General features: G+C 45.2%; 1 protein-coding gene across 7 annotated transcripts; it reads left to right on the top strand.

Moving 5' to 3' along the window:
- The first annotated feature begins 836 nt into the window (after positions 1–836).
- Positions 837–25,610, top strand: LOC146342680 (alpha-2,8-sialyltransferase 8F-like). 7 transcript variants are annotated; one of them, XM_084806216.1, is made up of 9 exons: positions 1,772–1,883; positions 3,388–3,512; positions 5,720–5,922; positions 11,713–11,790; positions 16,925–17,077; positions 17,334–17,478; positions 19,176–19,288; positions 21,278–21,364; positions 23,893–25,610. In XM_084806216.1, the coding sequence occupies exons 3-9, from the start codon at positions 5,822–5,824 to the stop codon at positions 24,353–24,355; spliced, it is 1,140 nt and encodes a 379-aa protein (XP_084662342.1). In that variant the 5' UTR covers positions 1,772–1,883; positions 3,388–3,512; positions 5,720–5,821; the 3' UTR covers positions 24,356–25,610. The 7 variants fall into 7 exon arrangements, with proteins under 7 accessions (XP_084662345.1, XP_084662346.1, XP_084662347.1 ...); XM_084806215.1 differs by lacking the exons at positions 1,772–1,883; positions 3,388–3,512 and having other exon boundaries at positions 5,316–5,922; XM_084806217.1 differs by lacking the exons at positions 1,772–1,883; positions 3,388–3,512 and having other exon boundaries at positions 5,679–5,922; positions 17,334–17,445.
- The last annotated feature ends 1,717 nt before the right edge of the window (positions 25,611–27,327 follow it).

Below are 27,327 nucleotides of genomic sequence, written 5' to 3'. Positions count from 1 at the left end.
GTTGGTACATCAATGTCACCCATTTTGGATCAGCTTTAAATCAGCGGTCCCCACACTTTTTTGTACCACGGACCAGGGTGGGGGAGGTTTCGCAGGTGGACTTCTTCTAAAGATTTACGTAGCCTATTACTTGAAGAACAGGGACACAAATGGAGACCACTACGCGGATGCCATCTGCGTCACAGCGGCTGGAAGTCCACCAGCAGCCGGGACCAGCCGGCAGCTGTGCGGACTTGCTGTGGAGCGGAGCCGGCTGGGGCTAGCAAGGATTCCGGGGGGGAGGGACAGATTGCCTCCCCCCCCCCGCGGACCCCTGCAGACCCAAGGTAAGGGGGTTTCGCACACCCTTTGCGGCCCGGTTCCTAACAGGCCACAGACCGGTACCATCTGTGGCCCGGAGGTTGGGGACCCCTGCTTTAAATAACTACAACTACATCAAGTTGCCAAAGATTTGTAGGTACTGCCTGGAAGGTACAGTGCATTCTGGGAGACCATAAGAACATAAGACAAGCCCTGCTGGATCAGACCAAGCGTCCATCTAGCCCAGCATTCTGTTCACACAGTGGCCAACCAGCTGTTGACCAGGAACCCACAAGCAGGGCATGAGCGCAACAGCACCTTCCTACCCTTGTTCCCCAGCAACTGGTGTACAAAGGCTCACTGCCTCTGGTACTGGAGGGAGCACGTAGCCATCAAGACTAGTAGCCACTGATAGCCTTTTCCTCCAGGAATTTGTCCAGCCGTCCTGGAGAGCTGTAGCACAGGGAAAAGAGGTAATTTGTTGCACTCTAGGAAATCAAAACCCACTAACAGTTGGACTTTTCTCCTGTTCTCAGTGCCTGGATATAAGAACCATTGTGTGTGGCTATTCCTTACTTCCCTCCGTAACTCCTCCTCTTGACTCTAATGCGGAAGCTGAAGAAAGACTCCTGCAGGTCCCAGTCTGCGCATGTTTACTTGGAAGTTTAATGGGACCGTGAGTGTGTTTGTGCCATGCACCTGCCCATCTGCGACAAACGGGACCGGCGTTGAGGGTGGGCATGGTCGGGCAACAGCAAGGGCCCACTGACAAGTACCCCCTGGAGTTGCTGTTCCTCCTCACCACTGCAGCCTGTTTCCCTGCCTCTCAGTCTGGCCCAAATAATGGCGGTGGTGAGAAGGAGGAGCAGCAGATGCCACAGCCTGCTTGCTCACCGACTCCCTGCCTGTCAAGGAAGCAAATGGTAACAATGGTGAGAATGAGGATGAGGAGCGAGAGCAGCTGGTGATCATGGCGGAGAGAAGGTAGACCCCCTGAGGGAGGTGGCCACTGAGGGTGTGTTGCCCAAGGGTCCTCAGAAACCTGGAGCCGGCTCTGGCCACAAACACACTCCTTAACGTCACCTTTGATCTCTGCTCCCCTAAGCATGCTTCAAATCATAATCCCATTCTTCTTTTTTGAATACAGAAAGATTTAGGTGACAATCATTCCAAAGAATACTTTGCAGAGCGAAGAGAACGTTGCATTCTTTGTTCTGTCTCTCCTCTCAAACCTTTTTCACCTTTCATCTTTGGGCCTTGCTGGGGTGGGAGCTGGGTGTTTTTTGGTAAATGCAGAACTTAGCAGAACACTCTGTCCAGCCCAGCAACACGGGCACAGTTATGGCAACAAATCCAGATAGCAAACAGCAAGGCCAATTGCTCAAAAATATCCCATAAGAAGATTAGAGAGGCACAGAGTCTGCACAGTTTATCAGATATTTCCTTTATTCTGGTGAGCTGAACCCTTTTCACACACTGGGCGAGTTCGCTTGACATGACAACCCACCCTGCGAATAAGCTATACAAGTGTGGGTTATTTTCGGAACAACCCATGGTGTGCCTGACAGACAAGTGGGCTTGCTGTGAGTTATTTTCTCCCTCTTTTCCCCTCGGTCTTCCACCATCCCCTGCCCCGCTCCGATCACCACCCCAGTTTTATTTCCCAGCTATTTATTTTTTCAGCCCCCGACATTTGCGCAAATGGGGCCGTTTGAGGGAGTAAAGTGTGCACAACAGCAAAGCAACAAAGAGGCTCTGGATATTTTAAGCTTAAAATATATATTTTAATATTCTGTTGTTAGTCTTTCTATCTTTCTTATACAGAAAATTTTCGGTCCCAGGAATGTGCCTTGTCAATTCCCTTGTGTGTTTTATTTATTTTATGTGAAATATATTTTGAAAGCACAACAATATGCATAAGAAACAATAACATTTCTGTTGTTGGGGTGTGACAAAGGTATCAGGCAGGCATTTGGGGTGGGTTAGGGTATTTTAGAAAATGTTTTTATTGTAGAATTTTATTGTTTTAAACTGTTTTTATTGTATGTTGTACATCGCCCAGAGTGGCTGGGTGACCAGCCAGATGGGCGATTAATAAATTTAATAATAAATAAATAAATAAATAAATTTGTCACCATAACCCAAAGTGTGAAATAACAACAACAACAATGAATAAATAATGCCAACTTAAAACTTGAGTGTAAGGGGGGTGGGGAAGAAGATATGTTTTAAGTAATTGCAGGAGTTCAGACTCAACATTTTCTGATAGTAAATACAGGTTCTGAGTTTGGAAGGCACCGATCGCTGCATATTCAAAGAGTTAGCATATTTCATCACTCGTCAAAACTGCAAGTGCAGATCATCAGAAGAGTTCTACAACTTGAAGTGCAGAGCTCATCATGGCATTCCCATAGCCGTGCCCCCAAGGAGAATCCATATTATAACCCAGGATATCTATCTATATCTATCTATATATCCTACTTTTCTACTCTTGCTATATATATCTCATATATCACTCATACCTCTGACTTTTTTTTTTTCTCCTAAGGAACTTTCATCTTCAGGCATTCCAAACAGTCACTCCTGATACCCAATTAACAGCACAGCTATTGATGAAGGCAGAAGCCGAAATGTTTAGCTTAAATATATTTTTTGAATACTCTCGTGTGTGTGTGTGTGTATGTGTGTGTGTATAAGCTACTTTTCTACTCCTACTATATATTTCTCAGATGGATAGATGGACAGGTAGATGGATGGAGTTGTAAAGTGGCACACAACAGCAAAACAAAAAAGAGACTCTGGATTTACCATGGATGCAGTTAGTCTTAAGGTAAAATATATAAAAAAGACTAACAACAGAGTGCATACATACACAGACACAGACACACACACACACACACACACACTTTGAGCTAAACATTTCAGCAATATTAGAACAAACAAAAGACAATGACAGGCTTGACAAAAGGGAATCTTGTCTGAATCTACAGACTTAAGTTAGAACGCTTAATCCAAACAGCCTTCATCTGGAAGACAATTTGTAAACAGTATATCTTATCTATTCATACCTCTGTTTTTTCTCCTAAGGAACTTTCATCTCCAGGCATTCCAAACTGCCACTTCTGGTATCCATTTAACAGCACAGCTACTGACACGGGTGGATGCTGAAACATTTAGCTCAAAGTGTGCTATATAAAAATCTAAAATACAGTGTAAGTCTTTCTTGTCTGTCTGTCTGTCTGTCTGTCTATCTATCTATCTATCTATCTATCTATCTATCTAATCTCCTACTTTTCTGTTCTTTAGATTCTAATACTCTGATTAAAAACTCCATCATAAAATTCAGACATCCAAAACCAACCAGCCAAGCAACCATAAATAACATTTCTCTATAGGGCATGATTTAAATAATTGATTTAAATTGACTTTATTCTGGGTGGCCCACATGGGCCACCCATAGTTATGGTTGGGATTTAAATCATGGGTAGGGAACCTGCGGTCTGCGGCCTGATTCCATCCAGCCTGCTGGACGCTGCAGCCATCTCCGGGCTCTCTGGGTGCCGGCAGGATTGTGGGCCGGAGTGACAGCTATGTAGGCCAGAGAGGGGTGGGGGTGGGGGGTATTGGCGGCAGCACAGCCTCCACACGGGCTTGGTGATGATGGAGCAGTCTTGGGTGTTGCTGGGGTGGGAGATGCTCCATCACATGGTCCCTCCCCCAGGAAAGGCTGGGCAGGGGAGGAACCATTGGTCCCCACTGTCTAGAGGGTGTCAGGACACCTTTGAAAGGACAGATTGACCCCTTCAAAGTTCTCCTCAGGCAGGAAGCTTTTGAAAGGCGAAGAGAGTGGCTACTTGGGTGCCACTGAGAGAGAATGGGGGGTCATGGGAGAGCGAGAGAGAGAGATGGGGTGGGGAGAGGCAACAGAGAGAGTGAGAGAAGTGGGGTGAAACCCTTAGGCTATCTTTGATGTGTGGAAAGGTCCAGAGAATAGCTGTGACCTAATCTGTGCTTTCAAACTTGTCCTTTGGGTCACTGACCCAGTGATTGCATGGCCTGCAATTGATTCCCCACCACCACCGTGGGTCAGTGGCCTTTGATACAAGAAAGGTTCCTCCATCTCTTATTTAAATCAATCCACCCTGTTGATTGGTGGGTGCTGGGGGTGTTTTCTGGGGCACTGAGAGCATGTCTATCATGTTCATACCTTTTTTGGTATTTTTGGTGGGGTGTTTTCCCCCTCCTCTGCATGCATTGAACATGCATTGTATACAGTGGCCATTCTGCCAGCGTAACAGTGGCATATCTCTGGTCCCATCCTGATGTGACTATAGGATTGAGCATGCACTGAGCATGCATGCACCATCCTGATGTGACTATAGGATTGAGCATGCATTGAGCATACATAGAGCATGCATTGTATACACTCAGCATGCATTGTATACAGTGGCCATTCTGCCAGCATAACAGTGTCATATCTCTGGTCCCATCCTGATGTGACTATAGGATTGATCTGTCCAAAAGCTTTTTAAAAATGTAAGAATGTAGAAGCAGAATAAAACCTGCTTGTGTTGTAGGTACTGTACTATTATGAGCTTTTTTGCTGACGCTAGAGAAGTGATTCAGTTCTTTGTGTTATTCATGGGTAGTATCTGTAACTTCATAATGCTTGGCATCAGAAGTTGGAGCTTTACATGATCAACAGATTTTATTAATTAGGGCTCCAGCGTATTGTTCTGTCTGTGATTCGAATACCTTGGGCTGCCAGGTGCCAGGAACAAATAGCTAGGGATGGTTGTCTCATACTTTCCACTGTTGGACACAGAACTCTGGGCATGTTGGATATATAGTCAGACCAAGCAATGCAGCTCCTAGAAATAAAATGAAATAAAAATGACAGGGTGTGTTTCTTGGGTGATGAAGCTAGCAACTTCTTGTCCCAACAGGGCTTATGATGCCCATTCTGTGTTGCTGTGTATTTCTGAATTGTACGACATTCCTTGTGGGGCGAATTCACAGAATCAGATACAAGAAAGGAGAACGGTGACGGAGTTTGCCGGATACGTTTTCATGCCACTTTGTCGGGAGGAACATCCAACAGAAATTAGGCTGAGTGAATGTGTAAACCACTTACAGATATGGATCTTTATTCAATCAATCAAGGAGCTTTATTTGCTTTGGCTGCTAAAAAGATTAGGTCAAAGATCCTAAAAAGATACTTTTGCTGTGTATGCTGTGCAGAAGGTGAACTGATTGGATAGGCCTGTTTGATTCGTGTGTGTGTGTGTGTGTGTGTGTCTTTTCTGGTAAAATGGTAAGAACCTGTATGCGATAAATTGACGGGCTTGACTGACTGAGCTCTGGCTCCCTTTTGGGACACACTTACTGAGCTAGCCCAAGCATGATTGATGTCTTTTAGTGCCAGCCTTTATGGTAGCTGTGCAGGACACACCTGAAGCAACGCCAGGAGACGCAGGGTGAGAGAAGGGAGGGCCGTGACTTGACCCTAGCCGTCCGTGCCATGTACTTCAGCTTACGGCTTGGGAAACAGAACTTTGTGCAGGTCTTCTGTGTGGTCTTCCTTGTCAGCCTCACGCTTTCGCTGTTGCAGAGGACAAACAGGTGAGTGAGACAGCTGAATCGCGGGGAGGCCAAGGGGGTAGAAGCAACACGGCTGTGAAGACCTCTGTGTCAAGAGAAGCCCAAACAAGTGGCCAACAGGACTAAACACATCCACAGAAGAACCAGGTTCATGCTGCCTGGGAATGATTGGAGCTGGAGTCCAGCACTTTTAAAATTATTTATTTATTACATTTATATCCCGCCTTTTCCCCTCTTGCAAGGAACCCAAGGCAGCTTCCATGGTCCTCCCCCTTTCCACTTTATCCTCAGAACAACCCTGTGACGTGGGTTAGACTGCACCAAGTTGGGGAAGGCTGCTTTAATGTTTAGCATGTACTAGCTCAAAGTCCTTCTCCAAGGCTGAATTTGTCTATCTGGATGGCCTACAAGGCAAATGCTTCCCATAAGAAGAGCCCTGGTGGGTCGGACCAAAAGACTAACTAGTCCAGCATCCTGTTTCCTGCAGTGATCTGGCAGCTCGTAGTTGGTGACATACTGGCCCGGTTAGCACGTGAGCCTAAAGGTCCAATCCTATGCGTGTTCAGACAGAAAAAAAGTCCTCCAACTCCCAGCAATGCTGGGAATTAGAGGACTTTTTCTGTCTAAACACGCATAGGATTGTGCCTTAAGTGGCTTTCCCTGGCATCTCTAGTAAAAAGGTAGCAGATCTGGGGGAATATTTGTTGGTGTTCTTACTGTTATTATATACATGTATATAGAGTTTTTGAGTAGAGACAGATGAATCTGTCAATTCTGGTTTATCTCAGTTTCGTTCTGAACTTTGATAAATTTTGTTAATGTTCACATTAAAATTCATATGCATTTTTCTGTGCGTTTCTCCAAGTATATGCATTTGGGAAGCAACTTTGCCAAATATACACAGTTTTTGCAGGCAATTTTCCTAACACCATGCATTTTTAATGTTGTTTGCATGAATGTCCACATTTCTTTAATATATGTTTTAGCTGGAAGCTTCTGCTGTGAAATCTAGGGAAGTGTGAATTTTGAAGGATGACTGAATTTCAGTTTATGTATTGGTTCAAAAGTACAAAATTATGTTATGTTCACATTAAAATGTGAACCCAACTAATTTCTGCCCCATCCCTGCTTTGGACTGCTTAAAGTGATTTAACTTTGTCTCATTATAACCCTTACAATGACCCTGAAAACTAGGTCATTATTATTTGTTGTTGAGTCGTTAAGTCATGCCCGACTCTTCATGACCCCATGGACCATAGCACGCCAGGCCTTCCTGTCCTCCGCTCTCTCCCGGAGAGTGCTCGAGTTCATATTCATTGCATCGGTGATGCTATCGAGCCATCTCATCCTCTGCCGTCCCCTTCTCCTTTTGCCTTCAATCTTTCCCAGCATCAGGGTCTTTTCCAGAGAGTTTTCTCTTCGCATTTGGTGGCCAAAATATTTGAGCTTCAGCTTCATTATCTGTCCTTCCAATGAGCAAGGTCATTATTATTACCCCACCCCTTTCGCAGACATGGGAGGCTCAGCCCTAACTTAATGGCTGAGCTTCCACATTCCTATGTCAGTCTTTCAGCCGCTGGACTACGTCAGCCGAGGAAGATTCCTGCCCTGAATTTCCTTTATTGTGAGTCGGACCATCTAGCCCACACGATGTTTGCCAAGGTCTCAGGTTGAGAGGTCTTTCTCTGCTTTCCTGAGGTACTTTAGCTGGGGGTAATCAGGATTGAACCTGAGTCCTATTTGTGTACTTAATTGACCAAGGGACTGATTTGGTATAATGCCGTTTGATGGCCCAAGGGTGCTTCCAGCTGGAGGGCTCCTAACGCCACCAATTAGAAGGCGTTATGCAGCTATTCCATCTTTTTCTTCTTAACAGATTTTCTGCGGTAAGAAAAAAGAGAGAAGAGGTGGGAAAACACAGGAGGATCACAACTGAATTATGATGTCTAGACGACTCCCCCTTTAACAAAATTCTGTGGATGAGGCAGGGCTGTATCATATTCCCCTTGTACAATCATAGAATCACAGAATAGTAGGGTTGGAAGGGGCCTATAAGACCATCGAGTCCAACCCCCACAGTTAGAATGTCACCACAGTTAGAATGCTGTGTATAGTTCTGATCACTGCATCTAAAAAAGGATACTGTAGAGCTGGGGGAAAAAAAAAAAAACCGCTGGGGGGGAAAAAGTGCAGAAAAGGGCAACTAAAATGATCAAGGGGCTGGAGCAACTCCCCTGTGAGGGAAAGCTGCAACAGCTGGGATTGTTTAGCTTGGAGAAAAAGGCAAGCAAGGGGAGACATGATAGAGGAGTACAGAATTTTGCATGGTGTGGAGAATGTGGATAGGGAGACATTTTTTCTCCCTCTCATACATAATACTAGAATTTGGGGTCATCTCATGAAGCTGATTGGTGAAAGATCCAGGTCAGATAAAAGGAAGGACTGCTTCACACTACGCATAGTTAAAACTGTGGGATTCGCTACCACAAGATGTAGTGATGGCTACCAGTTTGGATGGCTTTAAAAGGGAATTGAACAAATTCATGGGGAACAAAGGTAGTCCTGATGGCTATATGGTAGCACCAGTATCAGAGGCAGTATGCTTATGTAAACCAGTTGCCAGGAAACTTGGCGTGCTGTTGCACTCATGCCCTGCTTTTAGGTTTCCCGTGGGCAGCTGGTTGGTTCACAGCTGTGTGAACAGAATGCTGGACTAGATGGACACTTGGTCTGATCCGGCGTGGCTGTTCTTTAGTTCTTATGTGATAAAAGCACTCCAAGAGTTTGATTCAGTATCACAGGTTCCACCAAGCTAACATGGCTCTTCAAACAACAATCCAGTTCAGGCAGTTCTTTTAGCAATGATACTGAAGACTGAAGGAAAATAATTTTCAGTGCCAGATGGATTTTTTAAAAATTTATTTTTAAACGATAAGCAGTTCTGATACATTATTTGTTCAGACATACCGATAACCTTTGGGTTCTGCTGCATTTAAAATCTTCTTGGAACAGTGATAACATGTTTTTTCAAAATCACCCAGCATTTGACTCCTATGGAAAATGGGGCAGGTGGTGGTGGTGGGGAGAATATAAAATATATAAATTGAATAAAAAACTATTGCCATATTTTGTAAAATATTTTTAATTGTGTTTTTTAATGTGAAAGTGCACAGTGGTTCAAAGGAAAGCTAAACATTTCAAATAAGAGTTCAGGTGTCTCTCCTTTGGCTCCAGGGGAAGCTTCGAGAGTGTTGGACTAGGAGCTGGGAGATCCAGGTTCTAGTCCCCGCTCGGCCATGGAAGCTCACTGGGTGACTTTGGGCCAGTCACAGACTCTCCGCCCAGCCCACCTCACAGGGTTGTTGTTGTGAGGATAAAATGGAGAGGAGGAGGATAATGTAAGCTGCCTTGGGTTCCTTGCAAGAGGAAAAAAGGTGGGGTATAAATGCAATAAATAAATAAATAAATAAATTTTTAAATGTACATTTGGTACTTGTTTTCCTAGAACAATGCAGAAAAGGAAGCAGAAACGCCTTTGCTGGCATTCAGAATTCTTCCACTTTCTGGAAAAGTGGGACTTGCACCTAAATGGTCCAGGGCAAAATGCTGCTGTTTCGTCCACTCCCCTCTATTCCTTCTCCCACCTTGTTTTTCTTTTGTCCCCCCTCCCAACAGTTCAGTCACCATTCTGTGTCTGCAGAGCATATTCAGTCTTTGGGCTGTTTCAGGGGTTCCCTCCTTAGTGCTTTTCCCTAAAGATCTTTTGTACTTCTGCAAATTTGAGGTTCTCACTCTTGGGTAATAGGAACAACTCCGTCTGTATGCTTCCAGGCACTCGCTTGATCCGTTCCTTATTTCCTGCTCCCTCCCTTTCCTCTTCTTTCTTCCCCTTGACTCTGCAGCAAGTAACCATATCTCCTGCCTTCGCTCACTGACACTCACATACCCAGCTCTAGGGGGTGCTTGTAGTTAAACAGCGTTAGAGAGTCTTCTCTGATGATGTGTATAAAAACACTAATAAAGTAAGTTGATCTGAATTTCTTTTAAACTGGCCCTATCCTGTGTTTAGTGCTAAATGGTGTGTTACCGCAGTTTCCCTAGTACATAAGGAAACTCTGCTGTTAAGTCACACCAGACTTTCCAAGACCTACATGTTGCAATCCCCCCCTCCCCGCCCCCCCTGCCGCCAACTCTTCCCCTGCATGGCAAATCAGCTTAGGGGAAAAATGTCTTCCCATTGGTTTGGGATGATCTAGGACAGGGTGAGACAGTGGAGGCTGGTGGCTCTAATTTCAGTGGGGCTGTAAATCCATTCTGGGTTTCAGTCAGAACCAGCTAGAACACTAAAGGCGGTATCTGAGGTGCTGAACCCTAGCCCCCAAATAGCTTCAGCACCTCGGATAGCTCATTTAGAGTTCTGGCTGATTCTGACTGAAACCCAGAATGGATGCTCAGCCCCACCAGACTCAGAGCCACCAGCCCCCACTGGGGTGAGATGTTTTCTATGAGAAATTAATTGGCTGGCTTTGCCTCCTATGCAGTTTAGACAAATCCTTGTAAATATTTCTGAATTTGCATATATAGATACAAATAAGCATATTTATTTCTTGAATAGATTTCTATATCGCTATCCATATTTTAAAATGTCTCCAAGCAGTTTACAAGAAAATTAAAAACACTAAAACACATCATGATACACATTAAAATGCAACTAAAATATATAATACTAAAACTTTTATATAAAATATTAATTGAAATATTAAAACCAATTTGAAACCACTGCAACACATAATTACAAAGAAACTGACTGGGCAGCACACTTGCTCAGGTAAGACCTCAGTAAAGAAATGGGTCTTTCACTGGTGCCTAGAGCATGTTATAGCTGGCGCTTCATAGACACCAGTGGGAAGATCATTCCATAAATTGGGTGCCACTACAGAAAAGGCCCACTTTCTGGTTGCTGTGAGATGGCAGTCTGCAGGTTGTGGTACAATCAGCAAGATCTCCTACGATGAACTTAATGGTTGCACAAGTTTGTATTGGGGAAGCCATATGCAGATTTTATGTAGATTTGTGTCCTATGAGCTTGGGCTCCAAAGCTTTTAAGACCCTAGCAACACTCCTGTTGGTAAACATATCCAATAAAGCAGAAACTAATATCATCTTCAGGGGTCCTTTTCTGGGAGCCCCTGCCAAAGGAAGTGAGTCGAGTGGCTACCAGGAAGAGTGCCTTTTCTGCTGTGGCACCCCGGCTGTGAAATGAGTTCCCTAGAAAGATTCTCCTGACACCAACATTGTAGTCCTTTCGGTACCAGGTGAAGGCCTTTTTATTTTCCCAGCATTTTAGCACTCTAGTCTTTTAGCTCTGCTGTTTTAAATCTATATTTTAAATCTCTGCATTGCTGCTAGGTTTTATTCTGGTTGTACTTTTACATTGTAGTTTTAAGTGTTCATATTTTATATTGTTTTATGTTGTACTTTGTGGTTTTAATTTTTGTGAACCGCCCAGTGAGCTTCAGCTATTGGGTGGTATAGAAATGAAATACATAAATACATAAACAAACTCAATAGCCAGGACAGAATCCAGCAGAGGCACATCCCACAAACTTCCGTAAATATACATTTTCTCTGTAGAGAAAGACCTGTGGACTACACACAGCTCTGCAAAAGCTTTAGATGCTGCTAGTCCAAACAACAGGTCACACCAGGGAAAGGGTGAGTTCGCGCAGGGCGGTGGGACATGTACAGTGGAGTATCAATGACCAGGAGCTCTCAAATTAACTGCAGTCCTATGTGGGGCTTGTTTCCCAGAGAGCAGGCTAGATTACAAGGACTAGCGAAATGCCGGGAACTGCGTCGCTTACTGGAAACGAAGAATCTCTCGAGAAGGTGAGCACTGCTGCTTGGTGAGGGTGTCCAGTGAAAGTGGGGCTGTCTCCTAGCAGTATATGCTGGAGATCTCCTGAAAGGTTTGGTGGCTTGTTGACTCAATATATGAAATTCAGACCCTCCCCCACCGTTTTGGCCCAGTCCAGGTGTCCTACTTCACAGAGCATAGTGCTCTGTTTGAAGAAATGACAGTGGTCAGGCCTCTATTTCAAGATGTCCTCTGTTTGAAGGGCTGTCCAATCCAAATCTGTAAGAAGGGAGAACAGGAGACCCTGACGTTGCCCATCAAGTGTTAGTACTTGGACTGCAGACTAAGCAGGCATATAGGTCACCTGGTCAGTCTTCCCCACTATGGTGAGATCTATTGTATTTTATTTATATTATAGTAATTATTTCTAAATTTGCATGTATACATAGAAATTAGCATGTGGACATTATATGCAAATCTATATCGCCTTTTGTCCTCTTTTTTGGCTATGCCAATAATGTATTTCTATACATTTGTTGTTCAGTCGTTAAGTCATGTCCGACTCTTTGTGACCCCATGGACCTTTCCTGGCTGCCATGTGCCTTCCCCCTTTACACTTGGTATACTCTGAGCTTTGTTGTTGTTGTTCAGTCGTTCAGTTGTGTCCAACTCTTCGTGACCCCATGGACCATAGCACGCCAGGCCTTCCTGTCCTGCGCTCTCTCCCGGAGCATGCTCAAGTTCATATTCATTGCATCGGTGATGCTATCTAGCCATCTCATCCTCTGCTGTCCCCTTCTGCTTTTGCCTCAGTCTTTCCCAGCATCAGGGTCTTTTCCAGAGAGTTTTCTCTTCGCATTAGGTGGCCAAAATATTGGAGCTTCAGCTTCAGTATCTGTCCTTCCAATGAGCACTCAGGGTTGATTTCCTTTAGGATTGACTGATTGGACCTCCTTGCAGTCCAGGGGACTCGTAAGAGTCTTCTCCAGCACCACAGTTCGAAAGCATCAATTCTTCGGCGCTCAGCCTTCCTTATAGTCCAGCTCTCACAGCCATACATTACTACTGGGAAAACCATGGCTTTGATTAGACGGACCTTTGTTGGCAAGGTGATGTCTCTGCTTCTTACTATGCTGTCTAGGTTGGCCATAGCTTTCCTCCCAAGGAGCAAGCATCTTTTAATTTCATGGCTACAGTCACCGTCTGCGGTGATCTTGGAGCCCAAGAAAATAAAATCTGTCACTGCTTCCATTTCTTCCCCTTCTATATGCCACCAAGTGATGGGGCCAGATGCCACGATCTTAGTTTTTTTAATGTTGAGTTTCAAACCAGCTTTTGCACTCTCCACTCTCTCTCAACAATAGGCTCTTATGATCTTCTTCGCTTTCTGCCATTAGGGTGGTATCATTTGCGTATCTGAGGTTGTTGATAATTCTCCCGGCAATCTTAATTCCGACCTGTGATTCATCCAACCCGGTGTTTCTCATGATGTACTCTGCATATAAGTTAAATAAGCAGGGCGACAATATGCAGCCTTGTCGTACTCCTTTCCCAATTTGGAACCAATCGGTTGTTCCATGTCTGGTTCTTACTGTTGCTTCTTGGCCCTCATACAGGTTTCTCAGGAGACAGGTAAGGTGGTCTGGTACTCCCATCACTTTCAGAATTTGCCACAGTTTGTTGTGATCCACACAATCAAAGGCTTTAGCGTAGTCAATGAAGCAGAAATAGACGTTTTTCTGGAATTCTCTTGCTTTCTCCATGATGCAGCGAATGTTGGCGATTTGATCTCTAGTTCCTCTGCCTCTTCGAAACCCAGCTTGTACTTCCGGTAGTTCTCGGTTCACATGCTGCTGAAGCCTAGCTTGTAGGATTTTGAGCATCACCTTGCTGGCATGTGAAATGAGCACAATTGTGTGGTAGTTTGAACACTCTTTGGCGTTGCCCTTCTTTGGAATTGGAATGTAAACTGACCTTTTCCAGTCTTGTGGCCACTGTTGAGTGTTCCAAATTTGTTGGCATATTGAGTGCAGCACTTTAACAGCATCATCTTTTAGGATTTTAAATAGCTCAGCTGGAATACTGTCCTCTCCGCTAGCTTTGTTGTTAGTAATGCTTCCTAAGGCCCACTTAACTTCGCTCTCTAGGATGTCTGGCTCAAGTTCAGTGACCGCACTATCATGGCTATCAGGGACATTAATATCTTTCCTGTATGCTTCTTCTGTGTATTCTTTCCACCTTTTCTTAATCTCATCTGCTTCTGTGAGGTCCCTGCCTTTTTTGTCCTTTATCATGCCCGTCTTTGCACAAAACGTTCCTTTGAGATCTCCGATTTTCTTGAAGAGATCTCTAGTCTTTCCCATTCTGTTGTTTTCCTCGATTTCTTTGCATTGTTCATTTAAGAAGGCCTTCTTGTCTCTCCTTGCTATTCTCTGGAAATCTGCATTCAGTTGGATATATCTTCCCCTTTCTCCCTGGCTTTTCTCTTCCCTTCTTTCCTCAGCTACTTGTAAAGCCTCATCAGACAGCCACTTGGCTTTCTTGCATTTCTTTTTCTTTGGGATGGATTGAGTTGCTGCCTCTTGAACAATGTTACGGACCTCCGCCCATAGTTCCTCAGGCACTCTGTCTATCAGGTCTAATCCCTGAAATCTATTCCTCACCTCCACTGTATATTAATCAGGGATATGATTTAGGTCATACCTGAATGGTTTAGTGGTTTTCCCTACGTTCTTCAATTTAAGCTGAAATTTTGCAACAAGAAGCTCATGATCTGAGCCACAGTCAGCTCCAGGTCTTGTTTTTACTGACTGTAGGGAGCTTCTCCATCTTTGGCTACAAAGGACATAATCAATCTGATTTCGATATTGACCATCTGGTGATGTCCATGTGTAGAGTCGCATCTTGTGCTGTTGGAAAAGAGTGTTTGCTATGATCAGCGTGTTCTCTTGGCAAAACTTTATTAGCCTTTGTCCTGCTTCATTTTGTACACCAAGGCCATGCTTGCCTGTTATCCCGGTGATTTCTTGACTTCCTACTTTAGCATTCCAATCCCCTATGATGAAGAGGACATCTTTTTTTGGTGTTAGTTCTAGAAGGTGTTGTAGGTCTTCATAGAACCGATCAAGCTCAGCTTCTTCGGCCTCAGTGGTTGTGGCATAGACTTGAATTACTGTGATGTTGAATGGTTTGCCTTGGATTCGTACTGAGATCATTCTGTCATTTTTGAGATTGTACCCCAGTACTGCTTTTCCCACCCTTTTATTGACTATGAGTGCTACTCCATTTCTTCTAAGGGATTCTTGCCCACAGTAGTAGATATAATGGTCACCTGAATTAAATTCGCCCATGCCTGTCCATTTTAGTTCGCTGATTCCCAAGATGTCGATGTTCAATCTTGCCATCTCATGTTTGACCACCTCCAACTTACCTTGATTCATTGATCTTACATTCCAGGTTCCTAAACAATATTGTTCTTTACAGCATCGGATTTTCTTTTCACCACCAGACACATCCACAGCTGAGTGTCTTTTCGGCTTTGGCCCAGCCGCTTCACTCTTTCTGGCGCTACTTGGAAATACCCTCTGCTCTTCCCCAGTAGTATATTGGACACCTTCCGACCTGAGGGGCTCATCTTCCGGCGTCATATCTTTTAGCCTTGTGATACGTTCCATGGGGTTTTCTTGGCCAGAATACTGGCGTGGGTTGCCATTTCCTTCTCCAGTGGCCCACATTTTGTCCGAACTGTCTGGCATGACCTATCCGTCTTGGGTGGCCCTGCACGGCATAGCTTATGGCTTCACTGAGTTACGCAAGCCCCTTCGCCACAACAAGGCAGCGATCCATGAAGGGGATTTCTATACATAGAAAAATGCATTTCTATATACAGAAATTAGCATGTGCACATTATATGCAAATCTCTGTCTTCTTTTGTCCTCTTTTTTGGTAATGCATTTCCTCATTTTTGGACATGTGTAAGGAGCCACACTACTTGCCACCGCCTTGGATTCCTGCCCCACAACAACTTCTGGCTGCTAAAGCTGCATTGTCTCGCTGCCTTCTCTCTACACAACACAACACCACACCTCATCTCCTGTCTCTAGACCCTGTATGAGGTTCTTCTTTTTGTCCCTCTTGGTTCAGCTAACACTGAAGCTGTGCTATGTTGTTAACATTCTACCAGTGATACTGTAATGAGATATGGGTTTGGCCTGGATCTAGAACCCCTCCTGAAGGCCCCTAGCCCTGATGGCCATATGCTACCTCCGGGAACAGAGGCAGTATGCCTATGTGCACCAAGGAACATGAGCAGGAGGGGGGTATTGCACTTATGTCCTATTTGTATTTTTCCCATTGGAGCAGCTGGTTGGCCACTATGTGAACAGAACAGACCTTTGATCTCATCCAGCATGGCTTGTCTTATGTTTCTACATTCTTCCAAAACTGTGTTTCTGTGACTGCAACAATGAAAGGGTTAACAGATTAAAGTTGGTCAATTTTGCTGGATAGGTCTGCCCTGGCCACCTCTGTTGTTAAGTATATATTTGAAATGGAGGCCTCTCCCACTTTAAGGAACATAATCTGCTCAGTCTTTGCCCAGACATTCCACTGAGTGTTAACCAAATGGGAGATTAATTGACTGAGTGATTTGGTTTATATCCCACCTTTCCTCCAAGGAAATGGGAGCAGTATTTGCTGGAGGGTTACTGCTCTGAATCTGCACTTATGCTCAACCTGTACATACATGTAAATAAACCCTGTCTCACACAAACACCATAAGCCTCCAATTACCTTACTTCCAAGGAAACAAAATCCTGGATGATGCTTGCACCCCTGGAGTTCTCACCACGCAGAGAATTGGGGTGTGAGAGCATAGCAATGGTATAAGAAGTGGGACTGTGTTTCCTGGAAGAGGAATTTTGAGTTGGTGTGCCTAAACCTGCTATTTCACACACTGCCGCCATTGATGTCTATTTGGAACCAGTGATATCCCCATTCCCAGTGTTGTTGTTGTTGTTGTTGTTTCTCTAGCATATTTTAACACAAAGAACAAGCAAGCAATATCAGTAGGGATTTTTCAAGAGGGCAATGTAATATTTACACACAAATTCCGATCGGATGAATGCTAGATAACATTCCCCCCCTCCCCCGCTCTGTTGTTGGCAGTTTTCAATATCACAAGACAGCCAGAGATGAGGAGCAGGTTCTTGCGGCCAAAAATTGGACACTCCGGATGGAGGATAGGAAGATACTGGAGCATCTGCTGCTCATGCAGGGATGTCCTTGGGAACCGGATGCTGCAGCAGTGGCCCAATACAGGTAATGCCATTCACTCACCTGCTCAGAAAGACACCTGTGGGGATGGGCTGCAATTGCAGGGAGCTCCTGCTTCAGAGCTGCAGGGTGTAGGACCCCTTGAGTGTGTTCACTCTAGGGCAGGCAGAGCGTTCAAGGGAGGAGTACACACACTGTATCAGAGATCAGGGTTGGGAGGTTCTTGTCTTTTTCCATGGCTTTGGGGAGAATAAACTGTCTTTCCCAGGGTAACCCTGACCCTTCTTCCATCCCCTTGCAGGGCAGAACTAGGGCAATGTTGCAATGCTTCCTTCCGGCTAGTAGTAACCAAGGAAAACACACCATGGAAATCAAGCATCATCTTCGATGGGGACAGAACCAGAAAGATGCTGGTGAATGCCGAGCTGGTGACCTTGCTCCCAGGGGTGGGGAAATGTATTTATTTTTGCTTTTGGTGGTGGGGAAAGGGGCAGTAAGGGAGAAGTAACCAACAGGGCAAGGACTATCACTCAGTAGTACAGCAGAGACCTAAAGTGGCCACTTCCACATGGCCAAAAAAGAGAAAACGCATCACTTATAATGAGGACGAAAGAGGATATGGGTTTGCACAAAACGTGCATGTGCTAATTTAGAAGTATAGATGCAAGTACAGAAATAACTGCTGTATTTTGAACAGAAATTCCATATATCTCACCATAGTGGGGAAGACTAACCAGGTGAACTATGAGCCTGCTTAGCCGCTGTCCAAGTGCTGCTGTTGGTGGGCAGCTTGAAGGCCCCTGCTCTCCCTTCTTAGGGTTCTCTATCTTTCAACCAGACTTGGGGTGTCTCCACATGGGGCTTTTGAGATTGGTTACTCACAGAGGTTTGCAGGTCCTTTACATGACGACATCAACCTCCAGAGCATCTCCCACGCTAAATGACCTTTATCCCGTTTTTTAAAAGATTGGAGATAATGAGATATCAAATTATAGGGCAGTGAGTTTAAACATGAAAAGAGGAAATCCTACAATAAGAGGAGCTAGACTACAGTGCCATCTAATGGCTGTATGCTTAAACATATAGAACATGCAGATGTGGGGCGGGGGGACCATGTGTAAAGGGAGGCCATTGTGATCCTGCATTTAAAATGGGAGCAGAAAGCCCTGGTAAAGTTGCAGGATTTTAGGGTAGTGTAGAAATGCTCCTGGCCTCTTTTTCCTCTGTAAAGGAGGACACGGGGCTGCCTTACACATGCCTTGCATGCAGTAGGTCCCAGGTTCAATCCTTGCCACTGGCAGTAAAAGATAATGGCTAGCAGGCTGGGAACAACCCCTGCCCAAGACCCTAGAGAGACTCTGCAAGCCAAAATAGGCAATCTCCTGGGCGAGATGGGCCAGTCAGTGGGATGGCTCTGTATAAGAGAGCTTCATATGTAAGTATGTGCAAAGGATGCATTGGCCAGTTCACCAGGGATTTCAATAATCAGTCCAACCATAATGCTACTTTGGCACGACACACCTCTCAGGGATCTGTCATGACAAAACAGGTCAGTGATGAAATTGTGCACAAATTCCAATTGTGTCTTCAAACCTTGACTCCACAATCTTTTCATTTCAAGATGATCATGTGGTGATTTTTAATCCCTTGTCTTTTAGAGGCTCCTTTTCAGAAGTTGGTGCAGGTCTGGTTGACTGGGGGGCGGGGGGGGGGGGATAAAGGATGCTAATATTGTTGGGTATCATCTTACAGGATATAGATATTTTGGAGGAAGACTGTGGGTGCACATAGCCAACGAACTTACGAAGCGTTAAGTGGAAGAAATCTTTTGCTCTGGCCGTATTGGATTGGTTTTATAAAATGTAGGACATTTCAATTTATGTTGAAATTAACATTCTACATTTGAATTCAAGGCAGAATGACAATGCAGAACAGATCCATACAACGATGGGTTATGTCTGCAGTGTAAAGAATTATACATTCCAGGATAATATTCAACCATGTGCACATTCCTCTTCTATAATGTATAAAATATATTATCCCCTGGGTGTGTTTCAGCCAAAGACATTTAACCAATGTAAATATTTTTAATTCTGTTTCCCCACCACCCTCTCCTCCGACAACAATACTAACAAAAATCCAGAGATCGCCCTTCTCAGGATCTCGATATCGACGTTGCGCTGTGGTGGGCAATGGTGGAATCCTAAAAAACAGCCGCTGTGGCCACGAGATCGACCAGGCAGACCTGATAGTCAGGTAACTTTCTTTCTTGGAGGGTGATGGTGGCACTACTAATGGGCGGGATCACACGTGACGTTGGGTACTGATTCCGCATGGAGGAAGCGCACCCTTAGCCTGGAACAGACAACGCTGCCTTATCCCGAGTCAAACCATATGTCCATATAGCCCAGTAGCGTTGACACTGACTGGCAGCTGCTTTCCAGGCTTCCAGACAGGAATTTCCAGCTCTCCCTGGAGACGCCAGAGACTGACCTGGGATCTTCTGCACGCAAAGCTGGGGCTCTACCACTGAGCTACGGCCTGTTACTGGCTCAGGACACTGGTCCATTTAGCCCAGTATTGCCTGCTGCTACTGGCAGCCCCTTTCCAAGGTGTGGGGCAGACAGAGGCAACTCCCAGCCTTTTTATCTGCAGTCCTTTGATTGGATATGCCAGGGATTAAACCAGGGACCTTCTGCCTGCACTTGGCCACTGAGCCTTGGGCCTCTCTCAAGCTAAAATTGGGGATGGTTCATTTATTACTTATTACTGTATATCCTGCTTTTCCTTTGGGAGACTGAAAGCAGCTTATGTAGGACTCTCCTGCTGTCCTCAGTACAGTCACTTACCTGAAAGGCTCAGTTGCCTCCACACTAGGGTCATTTAGTGCTACTGAGGCACGGCTTTTCCAGCTGGAAAAAGAATTATAATGGTACTTCCACTTTGCAGAATACTGTATATCCTATTATTCCTTCTGTAGTCTTCCATCCCGTCATTGACCGAGCTGAAACCTGGGTTGCTCCTGCACTTGGGCTGTTTAGCACTACTGAAGCACTGCTATTCCACTATCAGCTGGAAGAAAAATTAAAATGGTTCTTCCACAAGGCACTTTGCAGATTAGGGCTCACGTCTGAGTAAGCATATTAGAACATAGTCTGTGGGGGTGTGCGTTGCTGAACTCTTGCAATGCTCATTCCCAGAGCAGGATCTTAATACATTTGCTTAGACACAAGGACCTCTCTGCAAAAGCCCTGCAGCTGGCCCTTTAATTAGTGGTTTCCTCTTTGCCCCTTTATTTTAAAACAGCATTTGGGCTTTTGCCCCTTTTATCCTATTGTTCCTGTTCACTTGAGGCCTTGGCATTTTGCAATCAGCCCGTAACTTGTCCTTGATCAGTGGATCGCCACTTTGGCGTCTATGTACGTTGTGTTTATGGATCTTAGGCTGTATCTTATTCAGCAAAAACTTTTTAAAACAGCTTTTAGGCTTCTGCCCCTTCGATTAATTTCCTGTCATCTTGTGGCTTGGCCATTCCTAAATCAGCCGATAACGAATACGTTCCTGTTCCCTGCTGGGTTTTTAATTGCTGTTTTTTCTTCTTTACAGCCAGAACAATTGCTCATTCTAATATGTTTTATTTTTAAGATCAGTTAATGAGCAATTGCTCTGGCTGTAGAGAGGAAAGTGGTGATGAACAATCCCCTCCCCCCTCCCAATGCTGCCACAGGGAAAAAGAACTGTTTAAGGGCTGATTTAGGAATGATGCAGCTATCCAAGTGAACTGATAGTGACTTCTTAGAGAAGTAGAATCCACATCCAAAGAAAGTAGAAAGAAAGGTGCAAGAACAAAGTTATTACTGGTAGCTTTGAAAAGTGTCAATAGTGCTTTTTGAGTCCACATTCGACAAGCAGGCACTGACATTGTGTTTGAGGTTAAAAAAGAAGAAAAAAGCAACAACAAATTATCACAAATCAGGCGTAAAAAATGCCTAAAATGCAATTTTTTGCAATCCTAAAATGCAATTTTTTGGCAACAATATTGCCTGGGTTCTCCATGAAAACCAGGGGAACAAATGATGTCTGTTCTAGAGAAGTTTTAATATGACGGCAGATCGACCCACTTTTTAGTTTTTATTTAAAAGGATCCAAAACATGAAAAGAGATTTCCATGAGAGCTGACACTGACTCTGGTGCCTCTTTTCCACCCCATCCCCTCCCCCCCGCCCCCATCGCCTCCCGATCCAGGTTCAATCTGCCTCCCATGAATTTCTCTGAAGATGTGGGAACCAAGACAAACCTAGTGACTGTCAATCCCAGCATACTTCGGACAAAGTAAGGGGATGGGAGGAAAAGGTATACATGTGCTGACTCTGCCTGATACAATTGGCTTCTTTCTGTTGGTGTGATAAGCACAATATATGGCTAATTTATAAACTAGGCAACATAGGGGGCAGTATTCAACAGGGCTGTGCCTCCGCCATTTCTGTTGTACTTGTGGGAGTGAATGCTTGCACAATGGGGCTGTCGCACTTCTAAAAATAACCCTGGCAAGGAACAGAAGTGCTTGTGTCTGGATCAGGATAGGTCAGTGGAGGGCTGGTGGCTCTGATTTCGGTGGGGCCGTCAATCCATTCTGGGTTTCAGTCAGAACCAGCCAGAATTCTAAACATGTGACCCAAGGCGCTGAACCTTATTCCCCAAATAGGTTCAGCACCTTGGAAGGCTCCTTTAGAGTTCTGGCAGGCTGTGACTGAATGGATTCACAGCCCCACTGAAATCGGAGCCACCGGTCTCCACCGGTCAGCAGAATTTGCAGAAGGGAGCTCTACTGACCTGCCCCATTCCGGAAATGAGCATTGTTTCATGTTGTTTTCAGAAGCATGAGCATTCCACTTGTTTCAGGTTACTTTTAAGCATGAAAACCCCATTGTGCAAGCAGTCGCTCCCATGAGTGTATGGGCACAAGAGGACCCTAGCCAGGGACTCAATCTTACCTAGAAGCATCCATGCACCACCAAAAAGCGAGCAGATACAGATACCACCCACCCCCATTTATCTCACCGAAAACTCCCTGCACTCATATAGGACGCTGCATCCTATACAGTAGAGGCTGGCGGCTCTGATGTCAGTGAAGCTGTGAATCAACGCTGGGTTTCAGTCAGAACTGTAAAGGAGCTATCCAAGGTGCTGAACCCATTTGGGGGATGAGGTTCAGAACCAGGTTCAAGCTGCTGTTGCTCCCCAGCCTCATTCTCATCATTGCTACCTCTTGCTTGATTGACAGCCGCTCCTCCTTCTCACCACCACCGTTGTCTGGGCCAGAGCGAGAGGCAGGTGAACAAGCAGGTCGCAGTAGGGAGGAGCAGGTCCAGGGGGCTCTTGTCAGTAGGCCTCTGCTTGGGTGTGGGCCCTCGGCGGGTGCCCAACCATGCCTACTCTTGATGCCGGCGCTGCCAACTTGAGCTTCCAACTGACCCACAAGTCAGGGAGCCGCTTCCCCCAGACGTGCTCACCCACCCAATGGAGTGCTCGTTGTTTTATCCCCAGTGGGCACTAGCAGTACTTTTGGAAGGGTGCCTGGTGGCCACTGGTGAGGCCTCATCTGTGTCCAGTTCTGGGCACCGCACTTGAAGAAGGATGCAGACAAGCTGGAGAGGGTTCAGAGGAGAGCAACAAAGATGATCAGGGGACTGGAAACAAAGCCCTATGAAGAGAGACTGAAAGAACTGGGCCTGTTTAGCCTTGAAAAGAGAAGACTGAGGGGAGATAACAATAGCGCTCTTCAAGTACTTGAGAGGTTGTCACAGAGAGGAAGGCCAGGATCTCTTCTCGATCATCCCAGAGTGCAAGACACGGAATAATGGGCTCAGGAAGCCAGATTCCGGCTGAACATCAAGAAAAACATCTTGACTGTCAGAGCAATGCGACAATGGAACCAATTACCTAGGGAGGTAGCGGGCTCTCCTGCACTGGAGGCATTCAAGACGAGGCTGGACAGCCACCTGCCAGGGATGCTTTGACTTCGATTCCTGCACTGAGCAGGGGGTTGCACTCGATGGTCTTCTAGCCCCTTCCAACCCTACTATTCTGTGATTCTATGACTCTATATAAAAATGCCATGTTTGATGTCAACATCTGGCACGACATTTTTGGAGGTGTAAGATGGTGACCAAGTGGCTCCCTTTCAGAAGTGTTGCTGCAGGAGGATAATGGTGTACAGAGTCAGCTGGGTGGCTGCAGCAGCAATGCCAGTGGGAGGTGCAATGTTTGTTGAGAGTGGATACACATCTGTCTTGGTGGCACCTGCCAAGGTGTGGGGCCCCCAGCAGTTGCCCTAGTATGCCGGAGGCTGGCATGGCCACATGGGAGGAGGTTCCAGCAGCTGTGGTATCAAGTGACAAGATGAAATTTGGGGCTTGTTGGAATGAGAAGACGGGGCAGGCAGGACTTGGCCCGCTGCCTAATTGCCCAATTCCTGGGTGATTTGCAGTAGATTGGAAAGAGTTTATGATCTCCCATTGTTAAACAACGGCAACAACAAGAGAAGTCTTTCCCCCTCTTCTTCTCAATTAGGTAGTTAGAATCCCTGACCTCTTGTAACTCAGATCTAGCTTTGTACTCATGTATTTGCAGGTCATCTTAGTCTATGGCTCATGGGGTCCATAGGGTAATTAACTCCTCACTGTATGACACGATTTGGCTCTTGGCTCTGCTTGGAGGACCTCCAATTTTTAATAAAAAAATGAAGTAGATTCATCATGCCCAAAGCTTGTCAAACTCTGATATAGGTAGTAAGCCAACCTGTGCTTCTTATTTTCTGAATGTGACTTGCTTCTCCTCTCCTTTTCCTCCTCCTGCAGATTCAAGAACTTGCAGGCCCGGAGGAAGCCTTTTGCAGATGCTCTGCGCTCCTACAGGGATGCCTTCTTCCTCATCCCTGCTTTCTCTTTTCCGGCCCACGTTGCTGCCGGCTACTTTGCTTTATACACCATGGATGACTTTGGCTTATTGCAGCAAGCCTTCTTGATGAACCCACACTACCTGAGCAACCTAAGTGACTACTGGAAGAAAGAAGGCCTGAAGCCATGGCGCCTTTCCTCCGGCTTCATGTTCGTCAGCATGGCTTTGGAGGTCTGCGAGCACATCACCCTCTATGGTTTCTGGCCCTTCCCACGTGACCTGGCTGACCAGCCCATCCCTCACCACTACTATGATAACGTGTTGCCCAGGCCTGGTGTACATGCCATGCCCAGCGAATTCTCACATTATCTAGGCATGTATGCGAAAGGTGTGCTGCGGTTACGACTTGTCAAGTGTCAGTGAGATGTGTGTGTGAGAGACAGAGAATTGCCTGAACCATGGACAGACAGGCCAGGGTAGGATCTACACTGGGGCCCCTATCATTTGTGAGGCACCACTGGGCTGGTATTTTTTAGAAACACAATTAGTCTGTTGTTGGGGCACATGTTCATAAATACAGTGCAGGACAAATATTGCAGAACACCAATAGGCCTCCTGTGACATCCTTCCAAAGGAAACCAACCCAAGGGAAGTGCTGCGACCTCAGAATGCCTTGCCCCATGGAGAGGCGGGGTGAGCCTGACATTGTAATCTAAGGTACATTGCCTAGTAATTGGTTGCTTCCTAGAGAAATAGGTGTCTGTAGGTACCTGGAGCTACCCATGGAGTCAGGGTGGGATTCTTTCTGATGGATGATAAATGTTAATACCCTTTCCCTTTCGGTTCCTTTAAATAACCAAAAGTAGGTAGATTTGCCAAACGTGTGTAGTTTACTTCCTGGAAGGCTCAGTGCATTCATGGAGGCTATCCTGTAGCATTGTGTGAGAAGTGGCAAGCTGCATCCTGGAAAAGTGAAGAACCACTTCTAGCTGGAAACATCTTCTGCTGTTAGTGCCAGGATAATATCAGGAGGGAGGATAAGTAATCTTCTCCAATTATCTCCTAAATGTCTCAGGCCAAATTTACCTGTAGTTGCCAGATGTGCTTGGCAATGTTGCCACTGGCCATTAAGGGCAGGGGTGGGCAGAAGGTGGATGAGGATCTAGACTTCTATATGATTTGCAGTAGATTGATAAGGGTGACTGACTCCAAGAACAAAGGAGCCTTTTCTTGGGGTCCTAAATTGGGCTGCTGAAACCAAGAGTTCTTCTTTTCAAGTGCTATCAACTTGCCTTGTTCATGGGATTTTCTAGGGCTTCCAAATGTCATTGTCATTGTCCTGTAGTCTTCCTGTACTTTCCCCCCTCTTCTCGCCCCTTTGCTATAGGGAAAAGTCTGTAAATTGTTAAATGTTTAAATGGCTGTGCCATTTTGTTTCCGGTATCCACACTGTAAGAGCTCTAATGGCTGAAGATTTGGGGGGCACAGAAAATAGACAACAGCTGCATTTATATCTCCTGCTTTGGCTATATTTATAAGCATTCCACATGTGAATGCCTTTTCTAAAAAAATTTTTTTTAAGGGGTATTTGCACACATCTGTTATAACCACATTAACAATAAATGTTCCATCATTTCATTATCTCAAATTTCAATAAATCACAGCATTTTTCCAAATGAAACACTGCTCTTCATTTCAAATGAAATAACAATGGTTGTTATTATTTTGTATTGTATTTTCATGTTATTTTTGGTTTGGGAAGTGCCCACAAAAACTATTATAAATAAGGGGCTATAGATAAATAAGAGCAAAGAAAAGGTATAGGAGCCTCTACTTGCCGTATCCTCCCTTTCTAGACAGTGGTGCTATGGACTGGACCCAGGGCAAACAAATGGGCAGTGGTGACAGTGGCAAGGAGGTGAATCTACTCGGGGAAGGCCTCTTGCTCAAGGGCTCCCAAAGTCTGGAGCTGACACTGCTGGCTGGGCGTAAGTCTCACTGAACTCAACGGGTCTTACGTCTGAGTGAACCTGCATCAAATTGCACTGTAAACTGATGAATTTGACTATGTCCAGGCAGGTTACTTCTGGGAGGGAGGATAAGTAACCTTCGCCAGCACTTCTCTTCAAAACTTGCTTATCTTCCCCACCAAATATGAATCAGCAGCCACAAAACACTTGTTTCATTATGCTCTCCGCTATCCTTTACTGGTCTTTGTAAGCGGAAGGGGAAATTGCAGTTGTTATTCCTGGACTGTGTGATGATTTGTGTGACATCAGCTTCTTACAGCCTTCCTGTGAATTACTGACTTTCTCATATGGTTTGTTGGTTTACAGAGATCTTTAAATATTAAAATTTTGAAATATCAACACAAAAGTTGATCTGTCTGTTAAAAGGCAGATGATGAATATTCTTTAATTACATGGGAACCCTGCTGTCAGCTGTTTGCCAGCATTGATAGTTCAATTTAATTTATTTGCTTAAGCGGCTCACAGCAAAACCAAATAAACAACATCTGGCACAAGACACTGACACAAGCTCGGTGGCCCCATGCCAATAAAATCCAGTATATCTATACATGGATACAGAAGGGGGGTCCTCACAGTAGGCCACTCCAATTTGCACACTGACACAATCAGGAGATTGTTGCCCACCAGACACACCAGAATAGTTTCTGGCCCAACACTTTGTTTTGATGGAAGACTATGTCCAATTTCCTGTCCCCAAATGGTAATTATGTGACCTGGTTCGCACATCATGCTAAGCTATGAAGGGTTGTCACCATGAGTGGTTGCAGGGTGGCTTAGCGCAACATGTGAACCTGGCAGGTTTTTTCGTTGTGGGTTATTTTTCGCAAGCAAGCCACCCTGAGCACCCATGGCTTGTAGCAGGGTTGTTAAACTGGCTTGTATTCCTGGATGAAGAAGGTTAATATGCTCTGTCGAAGGGGCAAAACACCGCAGTTGTGAATGAAAAAACTGGGGACGCTTCTTCTGAATGAAGAAGGTTAATGCGGTCTGCTAAAGGGGAAAAATACTGCCATTGTGGGGTTGTGAATGAAGGAACTGGGGATATGGGTGTGAATGTCTTAACCAAAGGCTAGTTTTTATGAATGAAAAAGACTAATGCAGTCTGGTGAAGGGGAGAAAAAAGTGGGAAAGGAAGCCTGCATCCAAAAGCGCCCTGGACATGTTTACTCAGAAGTAAGTTTCGCTCCCCCCAATAAGAAGTAAGTCTCTGAGAGTCTCTATGAAGGCCCCCCCCTCCGCTTCTGTGCATGTTTACTCAGAAGTAAGTTTTGCTCCCCAGTAAGAAGTAAATCTAGCTCCCTCAAGCAGGGGATTTATAAGGTTGGGCAGGATCCTGTCTTTCCCAGTGGTTGTTTACTTGGAAGT

Source organism: Heloderma suspectum, chromosome 6 (genome assembly GCF_057233095.1).
Source record: "Heloderma suspectum isolate Gila_16-S chromosome 6, 16-S_ref, whole genome shotgun sequence".
In the NCBI taxonomy this organism is placed as follows: domain Eukaryota; kingdom Metazoa; phylum Chordata; class Lepidosauria; order Squamata; family Helodermatidae; genus Heloderma; species Heloderma suspectum.
Note: the sequence above shows the minus strand (reverse complement) of the source record. Positions and strands in the feature narration are given on the sequence as shown.